The sequence below is a fragment of the Vidua chalybeata genome, chromosome 12 (assembly GCF_026979565.1).
Source record: "Vidua chalybeata isolate OUT-0048 chromosome 12, bVidCha1 merged haplotype, whole genome shotgun sequence".
In the NCBI taxonomy this organism is placed as follows: Eukaryota; Metazoa; Chordata; class Aves; order Passeriformes; family Viduidae; genus Vidua; species Vidua chalybeata.
In genome coordinates this window covers 16,102,825-16,115,085 of record NC_071541.1, presented here as the reverse complement: position 1 = coordinate 16,115,085, position 12,261 = coordinate 16,102,825, and the positions used below count along the sequence as shown (strand labels likewise).

At 55.9% G+C, this 12,261-nt stretch overlaps 1 protein-coding gene across 2 annotated transcripts in view; it reads left to right on the top strand.

Moving 5' to 3' along the window:
• CACNA2D2 (calcium voltage-gated channel auxiliary subunit alpha2delta 2) overlaps window positions 1-12,261 on the top strand; it is a 212,265-nt gene that overhangs the window by 178,642 nt on the left and 21,362 nt on the right. For both annotated transcript variants that reach the window (XM_053953641.1, XM_053953640.1), the window contains exons 5-8: window positions 198-242; window positions 6,697-6,835; window positions 10,353-10,484; window positions 10,738-10,795. In XM_053953641.1, coding sequence (XP_053809616.1) covers window positions 198-242; window positions 6,697-6,835; window positions 10,353-10,484; window positions 10,738-10,795 — 374 coding nt within the window. The remainder of the gene's footprint in view (window positions 1-197; window positions 243-6,696; window positions 6,836-10,352; window positions 10,485-10,737; window positions 10,796-12,261) is intronic.

Here is a 12,261-nt window from a genome sequence, read left to right as displayed (position 1 = left end):
GGGTGGATGTGGAGGACATGAAGTCCTGAACATGTCCCAAGGACAGCATGGGCTGGGAAGGGTTCAATCCCCAGCAATGTGGTGGCTGCCAACAGCATGAGAGAGGTGCTGAGGGGTCGAGTCGGGGGGAGGGACTCCTTTCCCATCCCTACTACACTATCCTATCCTGCACTAACAGCTCTCCCCTTTCTCTGCAGGAGGAAGACATCGAGTACTACGACTCCAAGGCCGACACTGAATATGTAAGTGCTGTCTCTGTGGCATCTGTGGCACAGCCACCACCCTGGCCCAGGGCTGAGCCCCTCACCAGTCTGTCCCAGCACGGTACCAGGGGTCATGGCACAGCGTTTGTCACAGCCACTGTAACCAGATTCTGCAGCGGGCAGCAAGTGCCCGGTGTGCAGCCCTGTCCCCCCAGATGAGCCATGGTGACATCTGGCCACGAGCACCGGGCCTGGCAGCAGGCAGGTGGGCAGGTCGCTCTGCTGCCTGCAAAAGTTTCTAAAATTAAAGCTGGCATCTGAAATTCAAATGAAGAGCAAACCTTTAATTAGAGACTGAATCTAATTCTCTGCCCTACTCGGAGCATAGCCATCCTGTGATTTCTGGCAATCAGTGCTTTAACTACAGGCCTGTCAGCTCCCATCTCCTGGTGCTCCCGAGAGAGCTGGCATTTGCCAGCTCCTCCTCCTGGTGACAGTGAGGGTGACTTCACTCAGGTGCTGTGCCACGGGCACAGGGAGCTCCACTCTCAGTGCTTGCTGCCCTGGGGCACCCCTCTCTGCCCCGGGGCACCCCAGGTCACCCAGCTCCCACACTGTGCTGCAGGATCCTTACGAAATAGGGGCTAGTCAGGTCAGTGGTGTGAGGCTGCTGAGCAGAGTCCCTGGGGCTGACCAGGAGCCCCAAGCACAGCAGGGTGCAGCCCTGGGGACAACCCCAGCCAGTGCTGGTGCACCAGGCCTGCTCCTTGTCCCCAGGCAGACCTGGCAGCAGAGGTGCCATGGAGAGACAGTAACAAAGTGAGAGAGCACATGGTGCTAGCAGCAAACCACTTGCAAACCACATAGCCTCACCCAAAAATAACACTCAGGTGACCCCAAGAGCATTCAGAAGGCCCTGTGCAGAAGGGAAGGGACGATCTGGGCTTGATGGGGTCCCACCAGCTTCGGTGACACAACCTGCACTGACCTCTGTCTCTCCTCTCAACCCACCTGAGAGTCTATGCCCCAGAGCAGAGCCAGGGACAGGCTGGAGTGGAGATGGATGGATGCTTTCAAAGCAGAGTTACTGACTAGCTGCCAGTGCCATTGTCCCCAGGCAGTGACAGTAAGAGGGCTTCTTGGCAGGGGAAGCAGCCACAGAGAGTCTGGGAGGTCGGGCAGATGCTGTGATGGAAGTGGAGGGCACTTGCTCTCCTGAGCAGGTCTCCCTGCCCACAGTCCCACTCATTTACAGCTGAGGATGCAGAGAAAGTCTCCTGTCCGTGCCCCGCCCAGCCTGGGGGGAGCTACCAAAGGAGGGAGGAGAGGATCCTGCCATGGCTGCTCTGGAGAGGATGGAGCTAATGGGCTTAAAATACATTAAAGGGGATTTTGGATAGAAGCGAAGGAAAAACTGGCTGGCAGTTGAGGCAGGAGGAGACAGCCTGGGGAGCAGAGCAACTCCCAGCACAGGGGTTGAGGAGCAGAACTAATGCATCCATCAGGCTGGGCTGGGCTGGGCTTTTGCCATGACTGCTGCAGGGCAGGGGACAGAAGCTGGATGTCCCCATGCCCATTGTTCCCCTGAGTGTCACACCCCACCATCCTGATCACATTAGGCAGGATTAGGAAACAGGAGGCATCTCAACCTCGGAGCTGTGCCCGTGGAGCCCTCCCAGCAGAGGGGGCACTGGGAGAGGCTGTGCACAGTGGCATGGCACAGTGTCCCTGGGGACTGCAGGGCTCCCCTCCCTGATTCCTGGTCCTTCCTCAAAGGAGCTGACATATCAAGGAGGAACAGCCCTGCAAATCCATCACCAGCCACATCAGCTTTAGTCCTGCTCTGGGGAGATACCAAGCAAAATTGCAAAATTGGAGGTGTCCTATTGTTGATGTATGTGGGTTTGGCAAGGAGAGCACTCCCCTACTTGTGGTGCTTCCTTACCAGTGAAATCCCAGCAAATTTAATTCCAACAAAAATAATGAGAGAAAAAAAAAAAGAAGATGCTGCTGAGGTAAAAAAGGAGAGAGATGATACCAGAAGGTCTGAACAGAATGTAATAGTGCTCTTTCCATCCTTTTTTTATTTAGCTTTAATATTTCTATTTAAATGGAGCAGGATGTAGCTGAGCCAGAGTTGGTGCTGATGGACAATGGCTGCTCCCTGTAACTGGGGCTTATTCACAAGCCTTATGCTGGCTTTAACTGCAGTGAGGAGGAAATGAGCTTCCAGTTCATCTTGCCTGCACCTCAGCTCCACTATCTGCCCAAACAGGCTTTGGATTTCCAAGTGGATTTTAACAAATGGGAACATCAGAAAATTTTCCCAGGGCTGTCAGAATGTTTGCAGAAGTGAAGTTTTCACCTTTCCCCACTAGCAAGGACCATGGGGTTTATGTGGGGAGAAGTGTTGAAATCAGCAGACAGTCTCGGTTGGGAGTCATAGGCAGAACAACACAGAAATAAAGTAATTTTCCATCTTTTGTGTTGTGTTCTTGGCGGGGGATGATGCTTGTCAAAGCTGAGCCTGGGACGTACTGTACTCAGGTGGAAAAGAGCACAGCTGTGTGAAGGTATCCTGGCCCCAAGGTCAGCCCTCCAGCCCCCAGGCACCTGCCTCAGGTCCTGGGGAGGGCTGAGAGCGAGGGGCTGATGGTGGGAGGCTCCGTGCCAGCCTCAGCCCCCTCTGGTGCAGGGGAGGTGGGGCTGCCCCAGTCCCTGCTCACCCTTCTCACTGCTCACCCTGCTCAGTAGATGTAGCGAGGAGGGGAAGGGGGGGAGGGAAAAAAGCCCCTAAATGTCAGCAGCAGCAGATGAAGGGTGTTGGAAAATTTAATCTTCCAACTTTCTCAACTAATGTGACATTTGGATTTCCTCTCGATAAGCTATCAGCCCCAGAAGTTTCTTTCTTTTTCATTTTTTCTTTTTTTTTTTTTTTTTCCCCTATTTTTTTAACTTCTCTCCTCTGGCTGGTAATTTAAAAATAAATGGTCTAGAAAGATCTCTAAACAGTACCTTTGGCAAAGATTAAAAAAAGCGAAGGGGGATAGGGGAGCAGGCTGGCGGGAGAGGCTGATTGTTATTTATAACCTGGGCTGCTGTAAAGGCAGGAATGCGGCTGGAGAACACACCATCTCCCTCCTCAGCATTAAATTACTGCATTTCAGGAAAAACTGATATGTTTAAGGAGAAAGACCCTTCTGCACAGGCCTGGAGTTTCTCAGCCATGTGTTGGGGGCTGGCATTTATATCCATTATTAGCAGAATCACAGCGTGATGATATGAATATTTCGCTGGCCTTTCCAGACTTAGCATGGATGGGTGCCCCTGGGAGATTGAAAAGGCTGTGCTGGGGTCTCGGTGTGTTCTCCATCAGGCATGTGTGGGGCAGGCCGGGGGAGGCAGGGATGCTGCCGGGCCGGCTCAGCCCAGCGTTTGTCATCGGGGCTGCCATTTAAGCAGCCATCATTAGCTGTGATGGCTGGTTCCCATGGAGATGAGCAATGAACAGGGGGGGGCTGCATCTGCGGGAGCTGCCGGGGACAGGCGTCGGCATCGCTGCTGCGCCAGGTCACATCCACAGCTCCAAACCCTGGGAAAGGTGCCCAGGGAAAGGCTGGCTCTCCTCAGCCAGCACCAGCCTGGATGGGATGGGGGGCAGGTGATTGCCCAGAGCGTGGCAGCCCCCAGTAAAGCTGTTGGATGGTGCTGCTGGTGCTCACTGGATGTTGGGGCATCTCTGGGTTTTGTCCTGTCTGTCATTTTGGGAGACTGAAGAGAAAATGTGACTGACAACCCAGCTGTGAAAGCAGTGGAGGTGGCAAAAGCTCTCAGGGCGTGATGACTTCTTGCTGAAGCAGTAAATATGTATCATATTGATATATTGCCATGGAGTGGATTTCTAATGGTGTGTAGCAAATAATATATTCGAACTGTGGCATCTATTTGTGTTACATTGTACATACTGTAACAGATAAATAGATGTTTCCAACTTCTTTTGAAATGTAATGATGAGGAATGCTGCAAGATCTGGCTGGGGGCCTGCCGAGATGCTCACAGTTAAACCGATGTAAATTCAGGAGAACTTGAATCATCTGCTTTGCTCTAATTTAAATGTCATGCAGGATATCTTCCCTCGGCCTTCCCAAGGTGTCTCTTTGTTTCCCAGATGCTCCCCTCCCTGCCTGGGCTGGTGACAGCTTCACCTGCCTTCATGTGGCTGGAAATTAACCCCTTTCAGGGGCCAAATTCAGCCTGGCTTAAATAGAAATAAGTCAGTTGAGGTTGAGGGATTTATGGATAAAGGGCAAATGTAGTTTGGATAACATCAGCTCTTTCTGCAGGTCTGTTTGCCGTATAGGTGTCAGTGATGCATGAAGTGCCCCACATATAGATAGCTGTATATTTGTCCCCGAGATCTATACATGTGCCTCTTCACAGCTCCATGAATGAGAGCAGCCAGACAGCACCAAACCTGGCAGCATACAAATTAGCCCCTCAGAAGTGGGTGAGATCACGGAATAATGATAAACAGAGGAGCAGTAATTATATACAGTAGTTCCAGCTCCAATGAAGTGGGGAATAGCCATGCCAGTGTGAGGGAAAGAGGGAGGGTTGGATTTTCCAGCTGCTGGTAGTGACAGGGGCAGTGGATGGGCTGTGTGAGAGTGCCCTGCTCATCTGAGATGGGGAGGGATGGGGAGCTGTCACCAGGAATTTGCTGGGCTGAGGAAAAAAAGGGTTTAGTGTCAAAGCAGAGTTTTTGGTGCTGCAGATGCCCTCAGGCCACAGCTTTATCCCAAAGCCTGTTTTCAGCAGGCACTGCTGTATCGCTGTCTGGTGCTCAGAGAGGTTTGCAGGGACAAATATTGTGTGCTTTCCCCCAGAGAGCTGAGCCCCATGGACAGCAGGCTTGGGGCCAGATCCACTCTCCAGATAGCCCATGGCCTGGCACATGGCTGGAATGCCAGCTCTGCTGCAGCATCACGACTTTGCAGGGGCTCCAGCAGTCGGTTTTTGCCTTTTCTCCAGATTTACATGAAACTGAGAGCATAATCTGGATTTTGATCTCAGAGACGTGGCTCCAGGGAGTTGGGAACAGTCCCTCCTGCTTGGCTAGTGCAGCATCTTTCTGGGCAGCTGGAGCCCCCGCACCGGGGTCGGCTGGGCAGCGTGTTACACTCACAGCCCATCGGCTGGAAATAAACCCAAACCTTGCATATCAATCCTGTTATTCTCCCGAGCTGTGGCGAATGGTTTGGCCACCCCTCTCAATGTCATGGGAATGTCACCACCTTAGTGGCCAGCTGGAGGTGTTGCAGGGGAGGTGACATTTCTCCATGTCATCTGTGAAGGGGAAATGGGGAGGTGGCTAGAATGGGTGTTAAACAAGCTTCATAGTTTACTTCCCAAACCCATAGTTTTCCTTTAAATATATGGCTTTTCCTGTGAGAAATTCACGTCTTTGTTCCCTGGGTTTTGTTGAGGGGAGCCTGGCCAGTGGGAGAGATGCTTGCAGTGGGCCACTGAGGACAGCAGGATGGGACCATTCCCTACCCCTTGTGTTCCCTGGAGTCGTGGCTCTTTGCTGTGGACACCATGGGGCATCCCTTCAGGTGTCTATTCCAGTTTGGGCTTGGCACTTTTGCCTGTCCCTGCCTGTGGATGGCACAGGCAGCTCTGCATCCCTGCCCCTCTTCAGCAGGGATGTAACTCCAGGAGCACAAAGAGCAGGTGCTGCAGCATCCTCGTCTCCCTCCTTCCTACCATGAACATCTCCCATCTGGCTGCAAACAGCCTTCCTCAGCTGCTGGGCTTGTGGCAGGGATGGGCAGCTCAGAGCCAGCCCCTTCTCCTGGGTTTCTTTGCTCCTGGTGGGGTGGCAGAGGCAATTTCTCCAGCTCTGTAGCGAGTCCACCCCCATTCTCGCTCTTCCCCACATGGCCCCGTGTTCAGCTCCCACCCTGTCCCCTGTCTGCAACCACCCAGCTGTTCTGCCTGCACCAGCTCAGCCCTGCCGGCCTTGCCAGAGGGATTTTACCCTCAGTGCCATGCTGGCAGCAGGGCTGGGGAATGGAGAAGAGGGCTGGGAAGGTGAGGGAGTGTTTTCCAGCACCAGCAGTGGGGAATTTGCCGTCTCTCCACCATAATTAAATATTGTTTGCATTGCTTATTGACAGAGCACTAAGCTGCACTCCGTTTTAATTTGCTCTTTGATAGTTGCCTTTTGCTGCTAATTGATTTTCAAGGCCTTTTTTGATTTTTTTTTCTATGTCTGATTTAATACCTGCTGTGCTACCAAAGCTGGAGAGGTGAGGGGTAACCAGTGCTTGCCTTTGTGCCCACCCACTCCTGGCAGGTCAAATCCACACGAGATCCAGCAGGGCTGGTCTACCCCACAAAACATTCTGTGATGGGCTTCAGGTGGAGGTATTCCCACATCCATCCAGGGTTGGAACACTGAGTGACCCCATGCATTCTGCTCCTTCCCCAGGATGACCCCGATGGAGAAGAGATCGAGAGGGAGAAGTCCAACTCCTTGAAGCTGGAGTTCACTGATGATGACAACTTCAAGACCAAGGTTAACTATTCATACGCTGCTGTGCAGATCCCCACGGACATCTACAAAGGCTGTGAGTGCCCCTCCTCACCCTCTCCCATTCATGCTGCCCGGCTGGGCATCCACCTCTTTTGCCTGGAGCACTGCAGCTCCAGGGACCATCAGCTCTGGGTGCCCCAACTGGGTCTTGGTGACTGGCTCCCAGACAGGCAGGTAGTGAAAAAAGGCAGAGTCACTGTATCAGTATCGAGGTGACAATGTGTCCCTCCCCAGGGACTCTCAAGAGCTCAGCACAGGCAAAAGAGGCAGATCAGGGATTAGGAGTTATTAGGGAAGGGATGGGGAGCAAAGGAGAGGTGGTGATTGTGGCCCAGGGTAAAGCTCAGCTGTGCCCACATGGCTCTGATCCTCCTGCAGAAGAGCCCAGCAAAGCTTGAGAAGGCTCAAAGCGGGCACCAGAGACATTCAGAGGGGTGGAGCAGCTCTGTGCAGCAGCAACAACAGAGGCAGCACCGACCTGCTTGTAGGAGGGAGTGAGACATGGCTGGGCAGTGGCAGAGGGTGAAGCAGGGATGCTGCATGTCTTCAGCCTACTTGGGGCTGAGGTCATGGGAAGGGAGAAAAAGCAGCTGCAGTCCCGCAGGAAGACAGCCAAGGGTGACTGCAGGACAGTGTGATGCCACCCGTAGCTAATTAAGCCCCTGGTGCTGGGACGTGCAGGGGGGGTCAGCCCTGCGGCTGTGCCCCTGTGGCTGCCGCAGGGCGCAGGCTGCTCCAGAAACGCGGATGGGCTGGTGGGCCAGCCCGGGAGTGGGCAGGGATGGATGGATGGACGGACGGGTGCATGGCACAGGATGTGCCACACCAGCTTCAGTCCCCACCGAGAGCTGTGACGGTCCCTGAGCTTTGAGATCTCTCCAGTACCTCGCCCTGCTGCGGTGGCACATGGTGACAATCGGTCTCCATTTCCCTCTAGTGGCTGTTTGGCTCCGAGCTGGGAGCGCTCCCAGCTGGAGGGCATCCTCCAGCACCCGCCGGCCGCATCCTGCGCCCAGCCCCGGACCCTGCTGTCATGTCCCCAGTTGCCTCACACCACGCAGGGCAGCACTGTCCCCACGCCTCTGCTTCAGTGGCCCTTGCTGCGGGTGGTGATGGGGACGGAGCTCACGCTCCTGCCCCGAGCGGAGCGTTCCCGGTGCACGGCTCCTTACGGGCACAGCTTGGAGCCGCATCGGTGCAGCGATTTCACCGCGGAGGCAGCGCTGGATTAGGAATTTGCAATTAGTTTTTTTACCAGCCAGCGCAGGGCAGGCAGCTACTGAAGCACGTCGTGCGAGCCGGGTGGGCTGCGCACGGTGAAATACTCGCTCCTCCTCAGCCCTGCTCGCAGCCGACGCCACGGCTGGAGCCCCGCCACGGCCACATAAATCACCCCATCCGCCCTGGGACCGGAGCAAGCTGGAGATGAACGTGCTCCAGGGACTCACAGCCGCGCAGAGAGGGGTGCTGGAGAGGGGATGTGGCAGCGGGGGGTGACAGTGCAGGGACTGCCAGTGCCCCTTACCAGGCCGGGAAAGGGGCTGCAGCCCTTGTGAGCACAGGGATCAGGCCAGGTCCGGCCACACCAGGGTGCTCCAGAGATCCAGGGTGCAGGGAAAGGTCTACAACTGCTGCTCCACAGAGAGTGGTTTGGGGTGGGGGCAGGGGGCCACCCTGTCCTGCCAGGGACAGCAGTGAGCGTGGCGAGTCCCCGCAGAGCTGTGGGCGGGAGCGTGTCCCGGTGGGACCGGCGGAGAGGCGCTATCGCTGCCTGGCACGCTGATTAAACCCTGCGGCGACGCCCGCCGCCGTCACCCCTCGCTACACACACAAATTACATCCTATATGTGTTTTATTTACTGTGCCGTTTTTAATTAAATATGCTATCGCTCGTGGGCAGGGCGGGGCTGGGCTTACTCTGCTGGGGACAGGGACGAGATGGGGACAGGGACTGGATGTCACCAGTGGGGCTGGCAGCTCTGACCTCGACTGGGAGGGACAGGAGCTATCCCAAGCAGGGACACAAATTCATCACTCTGCACATGTTAAGAGTGTAGGAACTGTATTTGTTCACAGGGTTGATATGGGGGTTACATTCATGCCCAGGGAAGGTGTAGGGGCTGCATTCGTGCTCAGAGATAATAGAAGGGCTGTGTTTGGGTACAGGGACGATATGAGTAGCTTTCAGAACAAACAAATGGTGTGGCTGATGGGCCCCAAGGATCTGGGTGTGTAGATGTTGCCAGGGCTATCATGGATGTGTCAGGGCCCAGCCCGGTGCCCAGCTGAGGCAGCCAGCTCATAGCCACTTCTCCTGGGAAAAACCACATCCTGTGTCAGAGCCCAACAAGAAATCATCCTAAGTGCCCAGATAACAGCACTGTGTGTGGGCACAGTGCTGAGGAATGGCTGGGGAGATACGGGTACAGTAAATCATGGTTTGAAGGCATGGCTGCCTGAGGGAAAGACAATTCTTCAGCAGTCGTGCTGGGATGGAGGGATCCAGGATTCATCCTGGGAAACCTACCCACATCCTGCCAGTGCCTTGGGACCACAGTGAAGGCTGGAATGGGTGATGTTGGTGTTTCCAGAAGGGACAAGTGTGGGAGGAAGGCTTAGGAGAGCTAAACTTACTGCTCAAATGCACACTGGCTCCCCTGCAGCACCACATTGGGTTGTTTTGCCCAATGCCAAAGAGATGGGCTGCTCCTGAGAGTTCTTGCACCCCAAAAATGCATTGAGGGTCTCCCAGAAGGGATCAGTGCCTAGTCTCAGGGTGCTGCTGGCTCCTTGCTCCTGCAGTGGCACCCACTGGCTCTTCCATGCTGCAGTCCTGGGGCAACCCAGCACCAGTGGTCATCGTGGGATTCCCCTCCCACAGCATTTGGGGTCCCCCTGCGAGCACAGGGAGGTGCCATCCCAGCTCCCTGCCAGCCCCGTTCCTGCCACACCACGTGGCCCCCCTGTGCTCTGCCAGCCCCCCTTGATTAATCACAGCCTGGGGCTGCCAGCAGCTTATCTTTGGCTTTAATAGCTGAATAATTTAAAACTGCTGTTTGCTGGCATCTTAATTGCTTTTGTGTCAGGTGCAGGGCCAGTGGGAATGCAGAGTGGGCCTGAGAGGCTCCACACAGCCCGTGGGGACACCAGCCTTGGGTTTCCCAGCCGGTGACTGTCCCCAGGGAGTGAGGCTTGCACAGGGAGTTTTGCTGGGAAGGGAGTGGAGATGGCAGGCCAGCTGTGCCCAGTGGTGGCTGTGTCTGCCCCAGAACAGATGGGGACAGTGAGCACTCTGGGGAGCTCTGAAGAGTGGTTCATTTCTCTGGGGACAAGGGACAGCAGGGTGGTGCTGGAGCTGTGTGGAAGGGAGGGGGGGTGAGGGGATGTAGGAGAAGCTGGAAAGCCCCCATGGGCCTCTTCTTGGGAAGGGGCAGAGGGAACACACCTCTTCCTCCCTGCCATCACTTGGGGCCATGGCAGTCCCCATCACCCCTCAGCCCACCCCCAGCTCCCTCCACCCACACACCCACCCCTGTCTCTGTGTCCTGCAGCCACCGTCATCCTCAACGAGCTGAACTGGACGCAGGCCCTGGAGGATGTGTTCATCGAGAACCGGAAGGAGGATCCCTCCCTGCTCTGGCAGGTCTTCGGCAGCGCCACCGGCGTCACCCGCTACTACCCCGGTGCGTGGCAGGGACAGGTTGTGGCACAGAGGGGCTGTGACCAAGGGGCCAAGGCCCTTCTCACTGCTCCAAGTGGACAAGCAACCCCTGGGCCTGGTCTGACACATGCAACTGTGCTGTGCCAGAGCCCATTGGTCTGAGCTCCCACCTGAGCCTGCTGCTTCCTCAGCCCTGGGCATCTCTCTGCCCTGTCCCCCATGTCCCCCACCCCAGGACAGCCCTGCCTCACTCACTCCTTGCCTTCTCCCCACAGCCACCCCATGGAGAGCCCCCAATAAGATCGACCTCTATGACGTGCGCCGGCGGCCGTGGTAAGGGGGTGGGCAGCGAGGAGGCTCCTGGCTGGGAGCAATCCGCTCCCTCCCCTTTTCATTTCATTTTGGTACTGGCAAAGGGACACCATAACACAGGCAGGGGATCTAAGCTGTGGCACTTGGCTCCTTCTCCCCTTCCCTCTTCCCGGGGAAAGCAGAGCAGGATGGAGAGATAAATCCTTGGGTGCAAATGAAAGTGTGGAGGGAACCCCGTGCCCCCTCACCACAGCCGTGGCTGCTGGCACTCAGTCCTGGCCAGCATTCCCATCCAAATGAGATAACAACTAGCTTGGAAACCATGAGCTGGGAGGATGGGGAGAGGAATGGGCAGGCAGCAGCAGGCTGTGGCTCAGTGATAGCTGAGCAGCCTTTTAGCCCACACCAAGTGAGCTGGGATTGAATGGGCTCCCCTTAGCCCAGCTTGAGGTGCTGGTGTGGCAGTGCTGGTTATCAGCTGGAGCTGGGGGAGTGACAGCCCCATACTGGCCACACCTGCTGCCTAAAACTGCAGTCATGGAGAGGAGAGCGGGCACAGGCCTCTGGCACATGTCCAGGGAGCCCTGTACCCCAATGGATCATCCCCCTGCCCACATCGGGAGCTGCCCCCTCTCCTTGTCAGAAAATTAATGGCCCTGCCACTATGGTTAATTGCCTTTTATTGCTCCACATTAATTATTAACTGTTCCCTGCTGGGGTGTCTGTGCAGGTTATTGCAGGGCAGGGACTGGAAGGCTGTTTTGGGGTAGGGGCTGCTGATGTGTATGGGGGCTACTGAGCCCAGCTAAGTCCAGCTCTCTGCCCACTAGCCAGGCTGGCCACCTGGTTGTCCACCCCAGCCATGGAGGAGCAGCAGCACTCTTCATGCTGGGGGACAGCACACCTGGGGGAACCCCCTTTGGGGCCTTCTCCTGCTCTCAGTGGGGCCCCATGCAGGACACAGCCTTCACTGCTCCAGGGCCACGATCCTGGCTGCGGCCACGGGCACCACTCGCCAGCCTTCCCCTCCCCTGATGAATGGCCCCATTAGCCACAGCCGTCTCCTGCCGAGCCCAGGGTATTCATCTGAGCCGGGCAGCCGGAGATGGATGTGCTGCCACAACCCATTACAGGCAGCATCTTAGTTGGGCTCTGTGCTGCACCAGCAGCCCGGCCCCGGGAGCAGGGCAGGCTCCAAGAGCCCCCTCTCATGCTGGCAGGGAGGAGCCCCGTGGGCAGCTGCCTGTCCTGCACCCCAGCACAAGAGGAAGCTGCTGGAGGATGCTGCACCCATGTCAGGAAGGCCCCCATGTGCCAGCATCCTGCATCCCACCCAGGTAATCACTTGTAATTCAGGAGCATCAGGCCCTGGGATTAACAATCAGAGCCTGCCCCTTCCCCAGTCCTCTCCAATAGTGGTGAGTAATTGATGCTAATAACACACTAATTAATTCACACAAGGCCCGGTCCTGATCGAGCCAATAATG